This window comes from Chelonia mydas, chromosome 16 (genome assembly GCF_015237465.2).
Source record: "Chelonia mydas isolate rCheMyd1 chromosome 16, rCheMyd1.pri.v2, whole genome shotgun sequence".
Classification (NCBI taxonomy): Eukaryota; Metazoa; Chordata; order Testudines; family Cheloniidae; genus Chelonia; species Chelonia mydas.
This window is the reverse complement of record NC_057857.1, coordinates 6,130,492-6,153,594: the sequence shown is the minus strand read 5'-3', so window position 1 is coordinate 6,153,594 and position 23,103 is coordinate 6,130,492. Positions and strand designations below refer to the sequence as shown.

The following is a 23,103-nucleotide window of genomic DNA, read 5'->3' as shown; positions in this document are numbered from 1 at the left end:
CAGGCTCAGGGCTGCTTGGCCATACAACGTCTGCCCAGCGCAGGCTGCTGCTGTTGTTGGGGGCCTGCTGGAACCCCGAGGAAGAGCCGTGCGCTGAGCCCCACGGCCCACATTTGAATTTGCCCCGGGGGGGGGAACGACTCCAAAAGGGTGGCTCTGCCGTGAAGTCTGATGAATGGGACTGGCAATGGCAGACCCTCCATTTTGGTTGGAGGTCCCCCCTCACCCCGCTGCCTGCTAGGGCTCCGACTCCAGCTCTGCTGGCAGCAGCAGCTGTGGTTTGCGGCGCTGACTCCCGCGGTAGCAGGTCTGGCTTTGGCAGGAGCCGTGGTGATGGCTCTAGCAGCAGCAGCTCTGGTGCAGGGCATGGACCTGGGTGGGGCGTTGGGATGGGCGGGGGAGCAGAGCAGGAGGTGCAGAAGCAGGGATGGGGGTTGTGGGGGTTGAGGGAAGAGAGAATGTGGGACTTGTGATGGCATATGGGGGTCCACAATAAAAGCCTGCACCGAGGCCCATCTTTTTCTTCCTCTGCCCCTGGCACAGGGAGAGGGAGATGGGGGGAGGGGGTGGGACTAGGGGTCCAGTCAGCATTTGCTGTTAAATTGTTAAATCTTCCGCTGGGAATAATACCAGCATAAAGAGGGGAGATTATGGCCTGTTCTGCCTCACAAGGCACCGTGGGCTGGGCGATGGGACTTTCTAGTGCAGGTTGAGCCTGAGATCGTCTCAGTGCTCTTCTGTTTCCACCCTCACCCTATTTCGACATGACCCTTCTGCAGCCACAACGCTGCTGGCAGAGGTAGCTCCCCTCTCTTGCACTCCCCAGGGTAGCCAGGCAAATAATGTCCCCTTCTGCCCAGGGCGCACTCTGCCCACAATGTTCACAATGCAGGGCCAGGCACATTTGGGCTTTAATGCTATTGAACTGTCTTGTGTGTACAAACAAATCTGAGACGTGGAACTCATTGAGCAGCCCTTGCTTTATTGACAGAGGGGAAGGTTCTCCAGAGGCAGACGCAGCATCTGAGGGTAATGAGTCCCCAACACCACAGGAAGAATTGCATGGCAGTGGTAGGAGCTGTGGTGGTGCTTCTGGTAATGGAATGAAGAGACAGCAGAGCCATGCAGGAGAGGAGACATAACCTAGACAGAGCTGGCTGACATTTCTCAAATTATGAGCTCTTCTGTGGACAAACAGCCTTTCAAAAAACATGAAAATTTTCATGAAATATCATTGATGTGGTTGTAATGTTTTGTGTGGCAGGAAAAAAATCATACTTTTTTAATGCACAAAAGCCAAAAGCAAAAATGGGTTAATTTAGAATCTTTTGAAATGAAAACAACTGAAAAATTCAATTTTTTCCCCACAAAACTATTTTTATCTGTTTTTACCTGCTCTAGTCCTAGTGCACTGCGCTGGGTAAGAAGAAAAGGAGTACTTGTGGTACCTTAGAGACTAACCAATTTATTTGAGCATGAGCTTTCGTGAGCTACAGCTCACTTCATCGGATGCATGAGCTGTAGCTCACGAAAGCTCATGCTCAAATAAATTGGTTAATCTAAAAGGTGCCACAAGTACTCCTTTTCTTCTTGCGAATACAGACTAACACGGCTGTTACTCTGAAATCTGCGCTGGGTAAGTGTCTATGATGATGTCTGCCCCCTCATGGCTGGTGCATAAAGAAAAGATCTTTAGTGTCATCTTCGGATTAATGTTCATTATGACAGGCTTATAACTGCTATATACGAGCTCAGTATAATTATTATGAGTGCCTCCCTGATTGGCTACGCGGGCCTGATTTTCATCTCTGTCATCTTGTAGGAGTACCTGTCCCCTTTGGATGACTTCCAGTTCACCCCATTAGCATAGCTTTCATGGACCCCTTTCAGGTATAATCCGTTCAGGTTGGAGGCATGACAGTCCTTATACCACCAGGCCCCTTTAAAGGCTTCAGCACAGTTCAATGACGACACGTCGTTGTCATGATCGTGGGTTGAAAACATCATGCCGTTGTGCTCCATTAAAGAATCCCCTGTGGGAACAATTGGGTTTATTTATTACATGTTTTTACAGAGACAAGGTGGGTGAGATATTCTCTTCTTGTTTACTTTTTACATTTTTACAGTTCAGTTCCCACAGCCCAGCCTGGTGGTTCTGCAGTGGGGTTACCAAATTTCTCCCTTTCCAGGCAGCAGAAATCTCCCTGGGGTCAGGAGAGAGATTGCAGTTTTATTTCCAGTAAGGAACATTTTTCACCAGGCCATATTCGGAGTGTATCTCCGCACAGGACTGGATAGGAAACTCTTCAACCTGTCATGACTTAACTCAAAGACCAAAGTCAAAAAGGTGCTGATCAGGGAACATCTATTAGCTGATTATGCTGCCCTCATAGCCCATGATGAAGATCTGTTACAAGAATTCATGGAGCTCCTTTCAAGTACCTGTCAGGCATTTGCTCTCACCATCAGCATCAAGAAAACGGTTGTATTAGGACAGAGGGTTCCACAAGATCCTTCAACCACCTTAAATGCCAACCAGCTAGAAGTAGTCCAAAAGGTTCAGCGATTTAGGTTCTACAGTGAGTACCAACCTCTCACTGGATGAAGAACTAAACGTTTGCATTGGAAAGGCTGCCACCACCTTTAGCAGGCTAACTAAAAGAGCATGGAACAACTCAAAGCTTACCAGCAAGACCAAAATGCTAGTGTGCCAAGCTTGCGTTCTCAGCACTCTCATGTGTGGTGGGCAAGTTTGAAGGGCAAATCTCCAACTGTGACAGCCCTGCTCAAGCGAAGATGACTGCAGTGGCTGGGCCATCTGAGTAGGTTGGAAGACGGACGCATACCCAAGGAGAAGCGATACGGGGAGCTCTCAGAGGGAACAAGAATGTCAGGATGTCCCAAGCTTCCAAAAAGACACATGCAAGCGAGATATGAAGGAATTTGGAATTGATCCTGACCAATGGGAAATCCTGGCAAGTGATCGCAACAAGTGGTGCCATCGGCTCCATCAGAGTATCAAAGTCTGTGACAGGAGCTAGCTCCTACAGCTTGAAGAGAAAAGAGCCCACAGGAAGCAAGCAGCTCCACAGCAAGATAGATACATTTGCAGCAACTGTCAAAGATCATGCAAATCTCGGATAGGACCATTCAGTCACATGAGACATCAGAGGCTGCAATTCCCACCGTCTTTCGTAGATGAAAGGATGCCAAAAAATGATAGTTTGAGCTCAGTTACACCACTATAAATCTGGAGTAATTCATTGCAGTCAATGTGCTCAGTCCTTGGGTGTCCTGAAGTCAGTTTACACCATTGTGATGGTATAATGTGAGCCCAATGTGGTCCTAACACTAACAGCATAGCCCGGAGCCTGCTGAGGATTTAGGATCATAGATTCACAGAATCATAGAAATGTCGGGCTGGAAGGGACGTTGAGAAGTCATCTAGTGCAACTCCCTAGGCTGAGGCAGCACCAAATAAATCTGGACTGTGCCTGAGAAGTGTTTGCCCAACGTGTTCTTTAAAACTTCCAGTGATGCGGATTTCACAACCTCTGTTGGAAGCCTATTCCAGAGCTTAACTTCCCTGGAAAAATCATGGAGCAGGTCCTCAAGGAATCAATTCTGAAGCACTTAGAGGAGAGGAAAGTGATCAGGAACAGTCAGCATGGATTCACCAAGGGCAAGTCATGCCTGACTAATCTAATTGCCTTCTATGATGAGATAACTGGCTCTGTGGATGAGGGGAAAGCAGTGGACGTGTTGTTCCTTGACTTTAGCAAAGCTTTTGACACGGTCTCCCACAGTATTCTTGCCAGCAAGTTAAAGAAGTATGGGCTGGATGAATGGACTATAAGGTGGGTAGAAAGCTGGCTAGATTGTTGGGCTCAACGGGTAGTGATCAATGGCTCCATGTCTAGATGGCAGCCGGTATCAAGTGGAGTGCCCCAAGGGTCGGTCCTGGGGCCGGTTTTGTTCAATATCTTCATAAATGATCTGGAGGATGGTGTGGATTGCACCCTCAGCAAGTTTGCAGATGACACTAAACTGAGAGGAGAGGTAGATACACTGAAGGGTAGGGATAGGATACAGAGGGCCCTAGACAAACTGGAGGATTGGGCCAAAAGAAATCTGATGAGGTTCAACAAGGACAAGTGCAGAGTCCTGCACTTAGGACAGAAGAATCCAATGCACCGCTACAGACTAGGGACTGAATGGCTAGGCAGCAGTTCTGCAGAAAAGGACCTAGGGGTTACAGTGGAGGAGAAGCTGGATATGAGTCAACAGTGTGCCCTTGTTGCCAAGAAGGCCAATGGCATTTTGGGATGTATAAGTAGGGGCACTGAGAGCAGATCAAGGAACGTGATCATTCCCCTCTATTCAACATTGGTGAGGCCTCATCTGGAGTACTGTGTCCGGTTTTGGGCCCCACACTACAAGAAGGATGTGGAAAAATTGGAAAACGTCCAGCAGAGGGCAACAAAAATGATTAGGGGACTGGAACACATAACTTATGAGGAGAGGCTGAGGGAACTGGGATTGTTTAGTCTGCGGAAGAGAAGAATGAGGGGGGATTTGATAGCTGCTTTCAACTACCTGAAAGGGGGTTCCAAAGAGGATGGATCTAGACTCTTCTCAGTGGTAGCAGATGACAGAACGAGGAGTAATGGTCTCAAGTTACAGTGGGGAAGGTTTAGGTTGGATATTCGGAAAAACTTTTTCACTAGGAAGGTGGTGAAACACTGGAATGCGTTACCTAGTGACGTGGTGGAATCTCCTTCCTTAGAAGTTTTTAAGGTCAGGCTTGATAAAGCCCTGGCTGGGATGATTTAGTTGAGGATTGGTCCTGCTTTGATCAGGGGGTTGGACTAGATGACCTCCTGAGGTCCCTTCCAACCCTGATATTCTATGATTCTATGATACCCTTACACTTAGAAATGTATTTCTAATATCTAACCTAGATCTCTTTGTCACAGATTAAGCTGGTCACTTCTTGTCCTACCTTCAGTGGACATAGAGAACAATTGATCACAGTCCTCTTTATAACAGCTCTTAACGTATTTAAAGACTGTTACCAGATTCCTCCTCTCAGTCTTGTTTTCTCAAGACTACACATCACCAGTTTTTTAATTTTTCGTCACAGGTCAGGTTTCTAAACCTTTTATCATTTTTTTTGCTCTTCTCTGAACTCTCTTCAATTTGTCCACATCTTTCCTGAAGTGTGGTGCCCAGAAGTGGACACTGTTCTCTGGCTGAGGCCTCACCACTGCTGAGGAGAGCAGGACAATTACCTACTGTTTCTTACATGCCACACTCTTGTAAATACACCCCAGAATGGTATTAGCTTTTTGTGCAACTGCATCACGTTGTTGTGCATTTGATTTGTCCTTTCTAAGTGAAAAGTGATTCACTTGTCTTTACTGAATTTCATCTTGTTGAATTCAGACCAATTCTTCAATTTGCCAAGGTCATTTTGCATTCTAATTCTGTCCTCCAAAGTGCTTGCAACCCTTCCCAGCTTGGTGCCATCTGCAAATTTTATAAGCCTATTCTCCAACTCATTAATTAATTAATTATCCAACTCATTAATGAAAATATTGACTTCTACTGGACCCAGGACTGACCGCTGCAAAACCCCATTAGAACCTCCCAGTTTGACAGCAAACCATTGATAACTACTCTTTGAGTAGTCTTTCAACCAGTGATGCACCCATTTTATGGTAATTTCTTCCAGACTGCATTTCCCTCATTTCCTTATTGAGAATGCCACGTGGGATTTTGTCAAAAGTCTTACTAAAATCAAAATATATCATGTCTACTGCTTTCCCCTTATCCATTAAGCCAATAACCCTGTCAAAGAAGGAAATTAGGTTGGTCTGACATGATTTGTTCATGAGAAATCCATTGGTTATTGCTAATTAATCCAGTTGTCCTCTAGGTGTTTACAAACTGATTGTTTAATAATTTGAGTGAGTGTCTTTCCAGGTATCAAAGTTAGGCTGACTGGCCTACAGTTCCATGGGTCCTGTTTGTTCCTCCTTTTAAAGATAGGTACTATGTTTGCCCTTCTCCAGTGCTCTGGGACATTGACACATCCTGCAGGAGTTCTCCAGAAAATTATTCATGGTTCTGAGATTGTTTCAGCTAGCTCTTTTAGTCCCTTAGCATGAGTTTAGCCAGGCCCTCCTGACTTGAATACATCTAACTTATCTAAATATTGTTTAACCTTTCCCCCGTATTTGGGCTTGCATTCCTTCCCCCTTGTTGTTAATAGTGTGTTAAGTATGTCATTACAAGTAACCTTTTTAGTGAAGATTGAAACACACTAGTCATGAAACACCTCCACCTTCTTGATGTCCTCAGTTATTAGCTCTCCATTCCTGCTAAGTAAGGAACTACACGTTCTTTCATCTTTCTCTTGCTGCTAATATATGCTAAGAACCTCTTCTTATGGCTTTTTCTTTTCCTTCCTAGGTGTAACTTATTTTGTGCCTTAGTCTTTCTGATTTTGTCCCTACATGGGTATGCTACTCTTTTGTACTTCTCCTTCGCACTTTGTCCATGTTTCCACTCCTTCCTTTCATTAGAATAAAGACATCTGTGATTTCATGAACACTTTCACCCAAATTGTCTTCCACCTTCAGATTTGCTACCATTTCCTCCCTGTTGGTCAGAATTAAGTCTAAAATGGCTGGCACCCCTCTTCCCGTCCTCCGCCCTCCCAGTTACTTCCTCTACAAAATGGTGTCTGCAATACATTCCAAGGACTTATCAGAACTTTTGTGTTTTTCTTTATTCCTTTTCCAACAAATGTCTGGGTAGTTACAGTCCCCCATTACTATAGTACACCCATACCAAAGGGTCACTTCTATTTATTATCCTTTTTTTCTTTGCCCAGAGACTATCAATTGATCTGCCTCTCATCTACTCCTGTACGGAGAACAAGTGGTGTGCCTCCTTTGTTTGAAGTGTCACTATAGGAGGTTTCAGAATTAATTGATAAACTTTACAGTAACAAGTCACCGGGACCAGATGGCATTCACCCAAGAGTGCCGAAAGAACTCAAATGTGAAATTGTGAAACTATTAACTATGGTTTGTAACTTGGCCTTTAAATCAGGTTCTGTACCCAATGACTGGAAGATAGCTAATGTAACACCAATATTTAAAAAGGGCTCTAGAGGTGATCCCGGCGATTACAGACCAGTAAGTCTAATGTCTGTACTGGGCAAATTAGTTGAAACAATAGGAAAGAATAATATTGTCAGACACATAGAAGAACATAAATTGTTGGACAAAAGTCAACATGGTTTTTGTAGAGGGAAATCATGTCTTACTAATCTACTAGCGTTCTTTGAAGGCGTCAACAAACATGTGGACAATGGGGATCTAGTGGACATAGTGTATTTAGATTTCCAGAAAGCCTTTGACAAGGTTGCTCACCAAAGACTCTTAAGTAAATTACGTTGTCATTGGATAAGAGGGAAGATCCTTTCATGGATTGAGAACTGGTTAAAAGACAGGGAACAAAGGGTAGGAATATATGGTAAATTTTCAGAATGGAGAGAGGTAACTAGTGGTGTGCCCCAAGGTTCAGTCCTAGAACCAATCCTATTCAGCTTATTCATAAATGATCTGGAGAAAGGGGTAAACAGTGAGGTGGCAAAGTGTGCAGATGATACTAAACTGCTCAAGATCGTTAAGACCAAAGCAGACTGTGAAGAACTTCAAAAAGGTTTCAGAGTAATAGCTGTGTTAGTCTGTATTTGCAAAAAGAAAAGGAGTACTTGTGGCACCTTAGAGACTAACCAATTTATTTGAGCATAAGCTTTCGTGAGCTACAGCTCATCCGATGAAGTGAGCTGTAGCTCACGAAAGCTTATGCTCAAATAAATTGGTTAGTCTCTAAGGTGCCACAACTTCAAAAAGATCTCACAAAACTAAGTGATTGGGCAACAAAATGGCAAAGGAAATTTAATGTAGATAAATGTAACGTAATGCACATTGGAAAAAGTAACCCCCAACTATACATACAATATGATGGGGGCTAATTTAGCTGCAGCTAATCAGGAAAGAGATCTTGGAGTCATCGTGGATAGTCATCTGAAGACGTCCACGCAGTGTGCAGCGGCAGTCAAAAAAGCAAACAGGATGTTAGGAATCATTAAAAAAGGGATAGAGAATAAGACGGAGAATATCTTATTGCCCTTATATAAAGCCATGGTACTCCCACATCTTGAATACTGCGTAGAGATGTGGTCTCCTCATCTCAAACAAGATATACTGGCATTAGAAAAGGTTCAGAGAAGGGCAACTAAAATGATTAGGAGTTTGGAACAGGTCCCATATAAGGTGAGATTAAAGAGGCTAGGACTTTTCATCTTGGAAAAGAGGAGACTAAAGGGGGATATGACAGAGGTATATAAAATCATGAGTGGTGTGGAGAAAGTGAATAAGGAAAAGTTATTTACTTGTTCCCATAATATAAGAACTAGAGACCACCAAATAAAATTAATGGAGAGCAGGTTTAAAACAAATAAAAGGAAGTTTTTCTTCACACAGCGCACAGTCAACCTGTGGAACTCCTTGCCTGAGGAGGTTGTGAAGGCTAGGACTATAACAGGGTTCAAAAGAGAACTAGATAAATTCATGGAGGTTAAATCCATTAATGGCTATTAGCCAGGATGGGTAAGCAATGATGCCTCTGTTTGTCAGAGGGTGGAGATGGATGGCAGGAGAGAGATCATTTGATCATTACCTGTTAGGTTCACTCTCTCTGGGGCACCTGGCATTGGCCACTGTTGGTATCCAGGATACTGGGCTGGATGGACCTTTAGTCTGACACAGTATGGCCATTCTTATGTTCTGATGTACGTAGTTCAATTCAGATATTTCTATGGGGCACTGAGATCTAATTTAGGAAAGCGACCAGCAGTAGCAGTGCCTACCTCTGCTTGTTATTCTGTGATCAGTCCTTCACTAGGCAGGATATCCATATTATACTATATGTTCTGTTGTCACTAGACCGTGTGTTTCTCCTCTAATAGTTCAGCAGGAGAATAACTGATGTTTTCTGACAGACATCACCTCCACAGATTACCTCGCCTTTTGCTTCTGCCATTGACTATTCTGCATGTTTTGCTTTACATTTTTCCATCTGCCACAAAGGGTAAAGGATGAGCTCAGAACCTACCTGCAGTGCCATTCACAAAGGGTCCAACAATCAGCGTGTATTTCTCAGTCTCCCCTGTAATTCTGAATGATGAGAATGTAGCAAATTCATAGTTGTCATCAAAATCTCTGAGATCGACGCGAAGCTCATTGCGACCTTTAGAAAACAATTTGAAAGCAAAATGTTCAGCACATTCCATTAGTGTTTATTACTGTTATTGATTGTTTCTGTTGCACAAGCCCCTAAAGGCTCTACACACAAATCAGTCCCCATTATGTTGGGACCATTATGATCATCTAGTTTGAATTGCCTGCATCACACACATCACAGAATTCCACCCACTGATTCTTGCATCAAGCCAATATCTTCCTATCGACTTTATCAATTCAATTTCCATCCACCAACCTGACCTCCCTATTAAAAACCTGCTCCATGTTATGCTTTGCGAAGGTAGTTCAGAATCGATGACCTCATCCAGGCTGTAGCATCCCTTATTGCTGTACTGTGGGCGAACCACCTGAGGACAAAATCCTGCTCCAGGAATCATGACTGGATCCAGCCCATCTACCACAGCATTATTGGTTTCAATAGCTCTGTGTGGCAGGGCTGGGCTGTAAGGAACAGGAAGGGGTGTCTGCAGCGGAAGTGTTACCTCTACCGATAGTACAACTCTATACCCTGTGTCCATGGCTAAAGTGTGGGAACAAAACTTGGTGGAGAAGGTTGAGATAAGGAAAAGAATGAATCAGTGATGTCTTTACTAATGGATGTCAGCAGGTGGATATTGTCATTCCCAAGCCAGAATTCTGACAGCCGGCTGCCAAAACCTCTTTTGTATGTATTCCAGTCACGGTAAAAATCCACAGAGCCATCCACCCGTCTCTGGAACACCTGCAGGGAAACAGGCGGTTCTCAGCTGGGAAATCCCACATTGTTTTCCATCCTACTAGAGCAGAAGACCAGAAACTCTGAAACTGTAAATCATTGGATGAGATTTAATGTGGTCAGGTCTATTTCAGCTCAGGTGACTATTGCAGAGGGAGGCTTGTCTCAGAGGATCCTATTAAATCTTGGCAGCAACAGCACTAGGTTAAAGGATCACATGGTCCGAAATCTACAGCAGTGGACTGGCAATCAGGAGGCCTGAGATCTATACCCAGTTGTGCCACTTGAGCAAGTCACATCACCTCTGCTTCCTGTCCGACCCTTTGTCTGCCTTGTCTATGGAGACTGTGAGCTGCAAAGGACAGGGGCTGTCTCTCAGTATGTGTGTTCAGCACCCAGCGCAATGGGACCCTGATCTGCATCGGATTCTCTAGGCACGACTGGGATATAAATAAGCATAATAATAAATTGGAAGGTTTAAATGTGATGAGTATACAGGGTTCAAACCCCTCGTCTCCTCAGCTCCCTAGAACACTCCTCCACTCGTACTCAGAAGTTGCTGGAGCGACAGAGCAGCTGATACACCAGAAGGGGAAGGAAGAAGGAATTCCGGTTCTGGAGTCTGGGCAGCTATTGAGGAGGCTCCGAGAGCCGGGCAGAGAATAGCCAGGAAAAGGGAAACCTGTGTCAGAGCAGTGACAAATGTCCCCTCAGACGGGGTCTAAAGCTCCGGGTTTCCTCCATGGAACCCATTGTGTTCACAACCAAGTTAGCTCCACAACCAAGGACTAGGGAGGATTAGAAGGGCTCAGGAAGTGTCTGTGTTTTTATTTCAGCTAACCCTGGGGAGCTAACAGCTTCAGAGCTTCTGTCCTCATGCTTTTCTCCTAGCTGCAACCCACTGGCTAAGGACCACCTCCCATTCTTGGGACAGTAAACTGTTTGTTGTTCAAGGAAAAAACATCCAATGAGCTTCATTATGCACTGCTCTTACAATCCATCCTCCGCCATCTGTGTCCATGTCACATAGCACGGTCATGGCTTTACAGTCATGCGGGTAGATGTTGTACCGGCCGCTCAGGGTGTACCCTCTAGCTAACAGCTCCTTGCAGTTCTTTGCTCCTGGTGGAAAGAGGAATTGAAATATGTAAATTGGTTGTATAACTCTCCTTGGAGCAGGGATTCATGGGCTGCTTTACATTGCACTGAGGGCCAGATCAATTGCAGAATCAGGTAACTTGAAAATATTCTTTGAGCCACCATCTTCTCTCCTCCCCACTGTAGTGTTTGGGAATGGGGTAGTATCCCTTTAAATAGTTTGTGTTCCCTTTGTGTTCTATCTTTGGAAACCTACCACAGCAGCAGCAAACGTACCTAGCGAGGCTTTTCATGCTCTCTGTAGTTAGCAAAACAATTGATTTGGACTCCAGTGTGCCAGTCTGGTTTGTATTAACTTTGTTTGCAAGAGGAAAAGACGCAGTCACTAGCCCAACCCGATCTGTTCTGGGTGAGAACAGCTCAACCTGAACAGTGGATTGGCTCAAAGGTCTTGAAAAGTCATGGAAATTGAAACGTGACCGAAGGTTTGTACTACAAGTTCCCATGCAGCATTTTGAAATCTGTCTGTGAGCCAGAAGGGCTTCAGGTTATCACATGACTTGGGTCAGAACTCACCCTGAAAAAATATCAGATTCTCACAGGAATACTCACATCAGTTTGCAAGTGAATCTGTTGGCTGAAATGTATTTCCACAAAAGATTCACTGGCCAATTGCTAACAGCAAAACACCTTCATTTCAAAAGATCAAAGTCTCTTTACTTATAGTTTAAGAACAGCAAATGGGGTAAATCACATATGTATTTTTTTGCAAATTGTCTGTCTCTCATGGCTTTTCATGTTTGGCTCGCTGGATGAAATGAGATGACATTCAGTGGTCATAAGAAACTCTCACCTTTCTGACACTGCATGTAATCCAGCACTTCCTCTTCTAGTCATGAAAAGAAACACAATAGAAATTGAAATGGAACCAGAAAATATTCTACTGTCTTTTAAACTATGTAATCGGCCAACAGGTACAGCTGGGTTAACAAAGTACTCGTTATCTTGAAAATGCACTAGACAGGTTTTTAACTGTGAAAATCCAAGTGCTAATGGATCCACAAATTTCTCTGATCTCAGCCTTCCAGCCTGAACCATCAAGACAGCTCTCATTATGTACCAACACTATTTTGTAACCCTCTCATGAGGCTCCTACTTGCAGGGCTAAGAATTGGTCCTTAATAGACTAAATTAATTGCTGGTCATTAACTAGAAGCAATGCCCACAAAGTCAAGGGAGTTGCATGCGCTTACGCTAGCTGTGAATTTGACTCAATATTCTTTTTAAAAAAATTCCAAGCGACAATGGGAGAATAACAGTTAAATAAAGTACTGGTAGAAAAAGGGTCGTTCCTTTAACTGGACATATAAATAGGATCAATTTCTTGTGATTCATACTCCCCACTCCTGGAATGTGGGAAATATAAGCAGGGGTAGGGGAAAGTAACCTTCTCTAGGATACACCTCCAGATCTACAGACTTCACTTACATTTCAGCTGTTCTCTCTCATACCAAAGGTTATCTGGCTAGTGTTGTTCCAGACGTTACAACACATGGACGGCCACGTGTTTTTGTAGGCACAGCTATTTCTCTCTTTATAGAGCCCAAATCTCACTGGAGGATCAGTGAGCTTGATATTGTGGACATGATAACTATTCAAGAAAAAAGCTTCTTCAGCCACTTAATTTTTAGTGCTGCAAAAATAGAACTGAAATGAGGTGTTCAGTATAAAGGAGAGTGCAGAGGGTCTCACCAAGTGTTCCAGGGACTCCTGTAGCTCCCGGGGCTCCTTTATCTCCTAAAAAAAGAACTCAGAATAAAATCCTTGTTTTACCTGGAGGTCACCTCCATAATTCACCATCTCACTACAGCAATCGCTTGGGTTTCATTGTGTGGAGGGGCTAGTTCAAGGCCTATGTACCAGCTACACTCCGCATGATCTGTTAAAGTTGGCGTTTTGTGGGACTTAAGTGATGTATGTTGCCAACTCTCAGGATTTGGTCATGAGTCTCATGATAATTATTGTTTTCCTTAAAGCCCCAGCTCCTCAGGTCCAGTGGATGTGACATGATTTCAGCCTTTGGTCTTAAAGAAAAAGTAAGTTTCTAGCCCTCAAAGCTACGGCAAAAGCTTCCAAATGTGCCCCCTAAATACTCAAAAGCAGAAGGCAAATAAAAAGAACATCAGATCTATTATTTTTACATAATCTCATGATTCTAAAACCAGTCTCCAGATTTTTGATGAACCTAACTTAAGTTTTTCAAAGATTTGGGGTTGGCAGAACTGCATTTATCTTATCTTGTCTTCTGCATTGGCTGAAATGAAATAGGCTTAGGCTATGTCTACGCTGCAGTTGAGATCTATCTCCTGTGACTGCATAGGACGTCATGACATTATAATTAGAGATGGGTGAAATTTTATTCACAATTTTGAAATGTTCCAACTCTTCATTTTGGAACAACGCTGTGTTTTGTCATTTGGCTATTAAACAAAAACAAAAAGGGGACATTTTTGTCTAACCGGAACCAATTTCATTTCAGCTTTTTTGTTTGGCAAGGAGCTGAAAGGAAAAATTGTACAATGGGGGGATTGTTGCTCCCAATTCCTCTATCACTGTGAATAGCACCAGAAAGTGCCCTGCTCTGCAGTGAGAAGAATCATCTGAGGTCTCTCACCTTTCGCTCCAGGGCGGCCAACAGGACCTCTTTCTCCTGATTGAACAAAAAATAAGTAAGTAAAGACTGATCAGAGAGAGCGAGATCTTGACACTGGATCAGAACTGAAGTTCTGTTGCAATAATAAACCTTTTATTGTCAAATATAGAGTGAAGAGAAGTTATGGTGGTTTTGGAGCCCACATATTATAGGAATTGATGTTTTATAACTAGGTGTTGTATCAACCAGGCAAGGTACTAACAAGCAAGCATGCTTTTACTGTATTTTGAATTTGCTGATGTGGTGGTTTTTCATTAATTTTCCTCTTGCAATTGTGTGTCTGCAGTGGTAGGGAACTTTTCAACAAAGGAGTCACAGCCTGGACTGTGGCTCCTGTATCCATGCTCATTATTTTGGCTTCAGCTGTAGCTGACTCAATCTGAGTAGCAATGGTTATTGCTTTTTCTAGTGTAAGTTGTGGTTCTAGAAATAAGTGTTCTCTTACATGAAGCATGGTTGTTTTCTCAATTAGCTGGTCTCTAATCATCTCATCTGCCATATTCCCAAAGTCACAAATTACAATCAGACTCCACAGGGAAGCAATATACTGCATTATAGTTTCCCCTTGTTTCCATTCACGCTGGCAAAATCTGTAGCAATTAGCTACTACATTCACTTTTGGCACCAAAAAAATTCTTTAATTCAGTGAGTGCTGTCTCATCTTTATGAACTGCAAGGGGAAAGGTGTAAAATATATGCTGCCCTTCTGCTCCAAGGCAGTGGATTAGCAGAGCGCGCTTTCTTACTTCAGAAATCTCTGTAGCACTGATTGCAAGCAGATAAGTCTCAAACATATGGATCCAGGTAGTAAAAGCAATTGGAGGCTCACCTGGGCTTTGCAGAAAGGGTGCAGGTGGGTTCAGAGGCAGAAGATCCATCCTCGTTGCCAAAATGTTGTATCAACCAGGCAAGGTACTAACAAGCTTCAACAGGACTTTATTTTCAAAGTAGAAACCTCTTTACCAAGCTGCTGTTGCGCCCTCGGTAGCTCTCTCCCAGCCTCTCAACTCCTTCCCCCTCCTTCCTGTTTCCTGTTCTTTCAGACTCCCAACAGCCAGTGCTCCCAATTCTAATAATTATAAGCAACATCTGAACACCACACTAGGTCTAATTGATATTTGATTAAAAACGTATTTCCTACTCTCAGGTCACCTATAGGAAAACACAGTTCTCTGCCCTTTGTTACTTTACCTTTTGGGCCAGTTTTTCCCACCTTTCCGGGGATCCCCGGAGGTCCCCGTTCTCCTGCAAACACAGAAAACTGACTGAATATTTTCCAGGGCAGCGTAAATAATTCCCACCTACCACCCCAACCTGGAATTACAATAACCCATTTGTGTCAAAATTCAAATCCTGTATCTGCATCTGGCTCGCTGAGTCCCTGATCTCACATCAGGATCCCCTAGCATGGACTCTTACATGGAGGCACATTGAAGTCAAGGGGACAAGCACATCTTGCTGTTAGGTGAGAGCCAAAGCTGTTAAACAACTATTTTATACATGCTACCATTAAAAATGTCCTGGCTCATGATAATAATCATGATTTCCTCTTCTCTAGCCCCTCTCATCCAAAATTCTCAGAGCGCTTTACAGAGATCAGTGAAATGTGCCTCAGATAACCTCTGGGAGGTAAAGGACCATTATCACTATTATACAGAGGAGAAAACTGAGGCTTAAAGAGAGTGACTTGACTAAGGTCACACAGCGAGCCAGTGACAGAGATGAAGAAAGAACCAGAGGACTTGGTTGCCAATCTGACACCCCAAAGGGAATGGACAATATTTCAGAGCTTGGTTATCCTGAAGCTCCAATCCCTTGCCATAGGATATGGGAGATGCCATGTGAATTTCCTCATATCAGGGTTGAGGGGAATCTCCAACGTCTGAGCATATGATAAAAGTAATTCCCATTTACATCAGCATCAGCCATGTCTGATTCCCATTCAGTGCCTGGGAACGTACCTCTTGTTCCTGCATTTCCTTGGTCTCCTCTGGGCCCTGTGGCACCTGGAATTCCAGGGCTACCTTGGAGAATGGAGAGGTTATCGGTACTGTTGAGACCCTCTATGGTCACCTCTGGGGAAAGAAATGAATCCATAATCAATGATGGTTAGCCTCTCAGGATCTGAAACATTCTGCAGAAATCCAGAGGGATAAACTCAGCAAATGAAAGCCTAGATAGTTCCTTGATTTTCTTTTCTCTATTAGCATTATGCATTTCAGAGACAATGCCCTAATATTAAAAGTTGGGGGTTATTACTATTAGTCTTTGTTTTAAGTTATAGTGAAAACAAAAGTTAAAAAGAAGTTATTAAATATTTGTATTTAAAAGAAATAATCTCAGACTTAATTTTGATGTACACATCCCTCTGCAGTGTTTGCAACCTGACCATTGCAGCATTGTGTCAGTTCATGAGAATCCTTCAAGGAAATTACCTACAGAGAAACAAAAGCACTGGAATGGGTTACCTAGGGAGGTGGTGGAATCTCCTTCCTTAGAGGTTTTTAAGGTCAGGCTTGACAAAGCCGTGGCTGGGATAATTTGGTTGGGGACTAGTCATGGTTTGAGCAGGGGGTTGGACTAGATGACCTCCTGAGGTCCCTTCCAACCCTGATATTTCATGATTCTATGAAAAGTGGAATGAAATGCAGAGGAAAAACAAATAGCTGCCATTCAGTGAAGAAATTGTGCAAAAGTAAAATAAAAAGTAAAAAACAGTTGTTCTTACAAGCTCAGGTAATACATTTTAAAGAACTAAATATGTTTTTTAACCTAACAGTCCCCTCTCTATATTATACACATTGTGAGATTTGAAATTATTTATAGGGACATCAGTGGAGAAAAATAGGGACATACCGGTCAACTCCATTGAGCTCTATTGTTGTGAAAAATTTTGAGGTAAACAAAATGTGGACATGGGCAATATTACCTGTTATATAGGAACTCTACTTCCTAATCTGGAACATTTGGGCATAAATTGTACATAGTAAATGATTTTCAAAATGATCATGAATGTAAGGAGATGAAATGTGAAGGCAGTACTGCTCTGAAATAATACATTAATTTATGCATAAGGTGGCAAAGCCTGTATTCAATCCTTGTTTAGCAAACCACCCATTTCCTTCAAAGAAACCATTTGCCTGAATGAGGTCTCCACAAATTTGACTAAATCTTGCATTAGGATCACAGGATTTCATGATGAACTAAAATAAACCTTCAAATGCTGCTGGATTCTCAATCCAAAGCACAGAAATGAATGTGTTGACATGGAAAAGAATTGTATAGTGGATTTGCAGTGATATGTACACAACAGTTGCGATTTTACAAATAATCATCTTAATTTGGTAAAGGTGAATTTTATAAAGCAGAGGGATCTGAAATCATAGGCTCACTCTGAGCTTTGAAGATTGAGATTTTATTTTCCAGAATTTAGATCATCTGCCTGTGTGGGCTGGTACGTCGCCAGATTAGAAAGGCTTTGGCCCCAATATGCAAAAGGGATGGAAGCTTTAGACAGAGAGATTCCAGCAGCAACATAGGGAGGTTAGAAGATAGTAAATGAGCATGAGGGAGAAGAGGTCAAGTCAAATTTTGAAGAATCTCAATGAAGACAAAAGACAACCTTTTCATAACATGGTTTGCAAAAACTGTGTCCGATATCTGAACACCTCAAGTCTGTATTGTGCACTTCTGCAGTATAGATTAATTTTGACAAAGGAATTTTGTACAAAGAAGCTGTTCATTTTATTATTTAAAAAGCACCATGAAGAAGCAAAGCACTTTATAGATGTATAGGACAACAAACATTCCTGAACAGTTCCCAGTTCTCCAGGGTCCAGGTTGGCAAGAGCCACAGTGTGAAATGATGTTGGAAAGAGGATTAAATCGTCTTTCACTCACCTGGGCAGGTGTCCTGAGCCTGACAAACTGTTGCTGCTAAACAGAGTAAAAAGAGGAGAGTTTTCTGGGCAGCTCTCCCCATCGCTAGTGCTGGTCTCTGCAACGGCAGCTCCGCTTGTCTTCTCACCACCTCTCCTCTCCTTTAGTATTTCAGTCCCTTTAAGCCTTTTATATGCAATAATGATAGAGCCTAGAGCAAATAAAGCTCTCTGCCTCAGGTATCGCAGCACCTCCTTCCCACTCTCCACATTCCAGCACTTTTCCACTGAGATTTTTATGCTGCAGCGGTCACAACTGGAGCTGATTAAATGGCCCGATAGGACATGTTCAATACTGGACTAGCAGTCGTTGCTTCCCCCACACAGCAAATAATGATTGTTGAACGGAGCCAGTCTGAATCTTTCCTCACCAAGTTGATTCCTGTCAATGTGTCTTCTGAGATAGTAAAATAAGGTGCCAGATAATGAGCCCAAACTGCCTTTCTCCATCCCGTCAAAGCCCCCTGTTGGCTTCAGTGGGAACCTTTGGGAGAACAAGGAGAGCAGGATTGGGTGGATTTACTCGCCAACTGCTCTTTTACTATTATGTGTGTGACAGTAGCCACAGGAGGCCTCGTGTCAGATTGGACCCCCCTGTGCTGAGTGCTGTCCAAACCCGCAGTAAGAGCCAATAATAGAGGGATCGGTTCCAAGACCAGAAGTGACCATTGTGATCATCTCGTCTGACCTCCTGTAGAACGCAGGCCACAGAACTTCCCCAAAATAATTCCTAGGGCAGAGCTTTTAGAAAAACACCCAATCTCGATTCTAAAATGGTCAGTGATGGAGAATCTAGCACAACCCTTGGGAAATAGCTCCAGTGGTGAATCACGCTCACTGTTAAATATTTACACCTTATTTCCAGTCTGAATGTGTCTAGCTTCAACTTCCAGCCATCTCTGCCCCAAAGACCTTACGATCTAAGCAGCCAAGGCAAATGAAGGATGAGAGAAAATAATTATTATCCCAATTTTTGCAGTGTTATGTGTGCCTGTGTCATAGAAATAATAAATAATAACGATGCATGCCCAGGCCATATCTGCTGATATACCACTGCTGCATTTTTCTACATGTCCATGTGATTTTTCAGTGACTGCTGCATGGCAGACGCTCCAGATGGCAGATCACTGCCAAGGTTCATTTCTTTATGTGCACGTGTGTTTGCATGGTTCCAGTCTGTACAGCAAGAAGGCAGCTGCTGTTCTGGCTGTGTGCAACAGATATTTCCTCTCTTTGCACTGGGGAAGGGGGATGACACTTCCCACTGTGGTATTGTGGTTTGTAATTGGAATCAGAGATCCAAAGCTGCAAAAGAGATGATTGGACGATATGGATCTCACTTTGGATAAAGCCGTAAGACTGTGTCAGGCAGCAGAAATCATTCAACAGCATAAAAATAATAGAAGGAAAACAGAACAGACCGCCACACTGGATAGAGTGACATGAGAGACAAAAAACTGGCAAGCAGTCAGTCAGTACAAAACAAACAACAGAGATGCATGAAAACTGCAAAGCACAAGAGTTTGTAAAAACTTCGAAGATTGCTCAAGATGTGGACAAAAAATGACCTCAATGCCCAGCTTTTGGTAAGTGCTGCAATATTTGTAAGAAATACAATCATTGTGCCAAAGTCTGCAACCAAGTTCAGCAACTGCGGAAGAGGAAGTGAAGCCTGTGTGCTAACGCAAGTGATCCAGGCAGGGAGCACAGACAACAGCTCAGGAGTTCTATCTAGGAGCCGTATCTGAAGAGGAAGGAACAAACGAATGGACAATTTCCTTTGAAACTAATGAGACTCTTATAACCTACAAATTGTGCACTGATGTCAGGTAAATGTTGTTTCAGGTATTAGTGTCAAAAGGTTGGAAAAAACTCAGGGAACATGGTGAGAAAACTGGTCAAACTGAAAGCTTATAATGGGGGAACTCCTTCCTACTAAAGGTACATGTGTACTAGCAGTGACAGTAAAAGATCAAACAAAACTGTTGGATTTTGAGATCGTGAAAAGGAATAAAGCAGGTACATTGGATTTAAAAACATACCCAGCCCTTGGGCTGATTCAAAGAGTGCACGTGGGTGAGGACGTAAGGGACACATTGTCCAGAACATTTGATAAAACTGTAATAGAAACAGGGGTGGAGTCAGACATAGTGCATGTCAGACGGATCAAAAAAGAATTGTCCAGCCTCAGACAGGAAGTGGAAAGAATTTGCTGAGGCTACAGGTAATGATGGGACTTTACAGAGGGTATTAAGGCTATTATTACGGGGTGGCCAGGACATTCCATACCATGTCCCTGTTTACAGTTTAAAGCAGAACTATCTGTTATTGATGGCATGTGGCTTAGAGGAAGTAGGAGAGTGGATGTTACAAGCTGACATGCTGACTAGTATACAGGAAGGGTACTTGGGTATGGCAAAATGTAAATTCAGAGCAGAGAGAGACTGTGTTGGCCACAAATGAACAATGACAGAGAAAACTGCTAAAATGTGTGAAACGTCAAAAATATCAACTAAACAGAAAAAAGATCCTATGTTTTAGCACAATGAACAAAGAGCATGGTATGAAATTGGCATGGATTTATTTACCTATGCTGGTAAATACTATGTTTTGATGGTGGATTGTTATTTTCTTTGGCTTCAGTGAGGATGCTCGTGTTAATGCCGTGATCTTCCCACTTGATGCAAAGGATATTCCAGAGGCATCGTTGGTGGGACCTCGCCAGACTCCTGAGGTGCTGTCGATAAGTTACCCTGGTTTTGCATCCATAAAAGAGTGTAGGAATAACTACTGTCTTATAGACCTGGATCTTGGTGTCCTGCTGAAAGTCGCGGTCCATGAAAACCCGTGGAGCAATTTCCCAAAGGAAGCACTTGCAGCCTTTATCCTGTGCTGGATCTCACTGTCGATTTTTGCATTTTGAGAAAGTTGGCTACCGAGGTAGCAGAAGTGCTCGACTGTCTCCAGAATCTGACCCTCAATGGCAATTTGTGGTGAGTCATGTGCAAGGCCTGAAGCAGGGTGATGGAGCACTTTAGTCTTCTCAATATTGAGTGCGAGTCCATTTGGCAGGCTGTCTTTAACAAGTTCCAAAATGACTGCTAAACAGATAGAGAATGGAGTGGGCGCAATAACACATTCTTGCTGAAACCCAGTTTTGATAACGAAAGGGTCAGACTCCAAGCCATTAGAGAGAATGGTGGCAGACATCTGATCACACAGAAGACTTGGTAACTTGATACATTTTGGAGGGCAGCCAAATCTATGCAGCACCATCCTCACTGAAGCCAGTGTCACCAGCATTGAAGCAATGGTCCTCAAGAACCAGTTGACAGTCGCGCTGGGATTAGGGGGGGACCCGTCCCTCTCAAGGCCTCTCTACCACACCCCTTGTGAGGGAGGGGCTGGGTGGCATGGGCAAAGGTGCGGCGGTGGTTATCTCTCTCGGCCCTGGGGTGAGGCAAGAGCTGCTGCCTGGGGGCTGTAACATTCCCTGCCAGGAAGCAGCGAGCCACCTGCCTGCCAGGCCTTCCCAGCCAACCCAGAGCCAGTCGTGGCGCACCAACTCGGTGGAAATGTGCCTGATGGGGGCAGAGCCGTCCAAGCTGCAGTCCCCTTCTGACACCCCTTGGACAGGGGGTGATGGGAATCTGTCGTCCTGGGCTGGCTGACTGAACCCGCCAGGTTTAATCCTCCAGGCAGACTGCGTGGATCCCACCCATTTACCTCTTCATGGTTTCACGCCTTCTTGAACTCTATCTTCAAAGTTCTTTTCAACTTTCCCTTATGGTACTTGTTGACTATCGGTCTCGTGACAGTAATTAGCCTTAGATGGAATTTACCACCTGATTTGGGCTGCATTCCCCAGGAACCTGACTCCAAGAAGACCCGGTCCCGGCACGCTGGGGCCACTACCGGCCTCACACCGCCTGCAGGCTGTGCCTTGATCAGAAGGACTTCAGTACCCAAGAACGGCACCAGGGATTGGGTCTTCTGTATGCCACATTTCCCGTGCCCCACCGCAGGACGGGGATTCATCACTGGGCTCTTCCCTGTTCACTCGCCATTACTGCAGGAATCCTAATTAGTTTTTTTTCCTCTGCTGACTAACATGCTTAATTTCAGCAAGTCGCCATGTCTGATCTCAGGTCACAGTCAGATGGGGACCCAAGGGCAGTTTTTTTGTCTGATAATGGTCCACAGTTTGATGGGATTAAGCATGGAACGTTGAGTCCCACGTACCCTCAATCCAACGGTCTTCTGTAGAATGGTGTGAAAATTGTTAAATGGCTTTTGGAAAAGGCCACTGCCACGGGAACAGAGCCATACTTGACTATACTGAACTATAGAGCAGAACCAATGAATCATGGACTGTCACCTGCAGAGAGACTGTTTGGCAGGAAGCTGAAAACAAGACTCTGTACCTCAGTTGTGATCCTGAAAGGCAAAACTGACTTAGATGCCCATCTATAAAAAGGGAAATAAGGCCAACCCAGGAATTACAGACCATTCAGTTTAACTTCAGTTCCCATAAAGATAACGGAGCAAATATTTAAACAATCAATTTGCGAACACAGAGGAGATAATAAGGTGATAAGTAACAGTCAGCATGGATTTGTCAAGAACAAATCATGTCATGCCAAACTAATAGCTTTCTTTGACAGGGTAACAAGCCTTGAGGATAAGGGGGAAGTGTTAGATGTGGTATATCTTGACTTTAGTTAGGCTTTTGATACTGCCCCGCATGACCTCCTACATGTTATGATGCCTCAGGCTGATTTGCTACTTTAAAAAAGTGCCAGGCAAATGAACAGTGTAAAATCAGAGAGACATGCCGATGAAGTGAGCTGTAGCTCATGAAAGCTTATGCTCAAATAAATTTGTTAGTCTCTAAGGTGCCACAGGGGTCGGTCCTGGGGCCCGTTTTGTTCAATATCTTCATAAATGATCTGGAGGATGGTGTGGATTGCACTCTGAGCAAATTTGCGGATGATACTAAACTGGGAGGAGTGGTAGATACGCTGGAGGGGAGGGATAGGATACAGAAGGACCTAGACAAATTGGAGGATTGGGCCAAAAGAAATCTGATGAGGTTCAATAAGGATAAGTGCAGGGTCCTGCACTTAGGATGGAAGAATCCAATGCACCGCTACAGACTAGGGACCGAATGGCTAGGCAGCAGTTCTGCGGAAAAGGACCTAGGGGTGACAGTGGACGAGAAGCTGGATATGAGTCAGCAGTGTGCCCTTGTTGCCAAGAAGGCCAATGGCATTTTGGGATGTATAAGTAGGGGCATAG

At 43.8% G+C, this 23,103-nt stretch overlaps 1 protein-coding gene across 1 annotated transcript; it reads right to left on the bottom strand.

Moving 5' to 3' along the window:
• Positions 1-1,545: 1,545 nt before the first annotated feature.
• LOC102934207 (ficolin-1-like) lies at positions 1,546-17,864 on the bottom strand. The gene is made up of 10 exons (XM_007067631.3): positions 17,768-17,864; positions 15,829-15,942; positions 15,059-15,112; positions 13,829-13,864; positions 12,907-12,951; positions 12,008-12,043; positions 11,051-11,178; positions 9,933-10,062; positions 9,193-9,327; positions 1,546-2,033 (listed from the first exon to the last, which is right to left on the bottom strand). The coding sequence occupies exons 1-10, from the start codon at positions 17,847-17,849 to the stop codon at positions 1,786-1,788; spliced, it is 1,008 nt and encodes a 335-aa protein (XP_007067693.2). The 5' UTR covers positions 17,850-17,864; the 3' UTR covers positions 1,546-1,785.
• Positions 17,865-23,103: the final 5,239 nt, after the last annotated feature.

Excerpts from the sequence above, each read along its gene's own strand:
- LOC102934207 (XM_007067631.3), bottom strand. The coding sequence starts at position 17,849 with ATGGGGAGAGCTGCCCAGAAAACTCTCCTCTTTTTACTCTGTTTAGCA. Across the intron at positions 15,943-17,767 it reads GGCTCAGGACACCTGCCCAG|AGGTGACCATAGAGGGTCTC; the intron begins GTGAGTGAAAGA and ends TTCTTTCCCCAG. Across the intron at positions 12,952-13,828 it reads TGGCCGCCCTGGAGCGAAAG|GAGATAAAGGAGCCCCGGGA; the intron begins GTGAGAGACCTC and ends TTCTTTTTTTAG.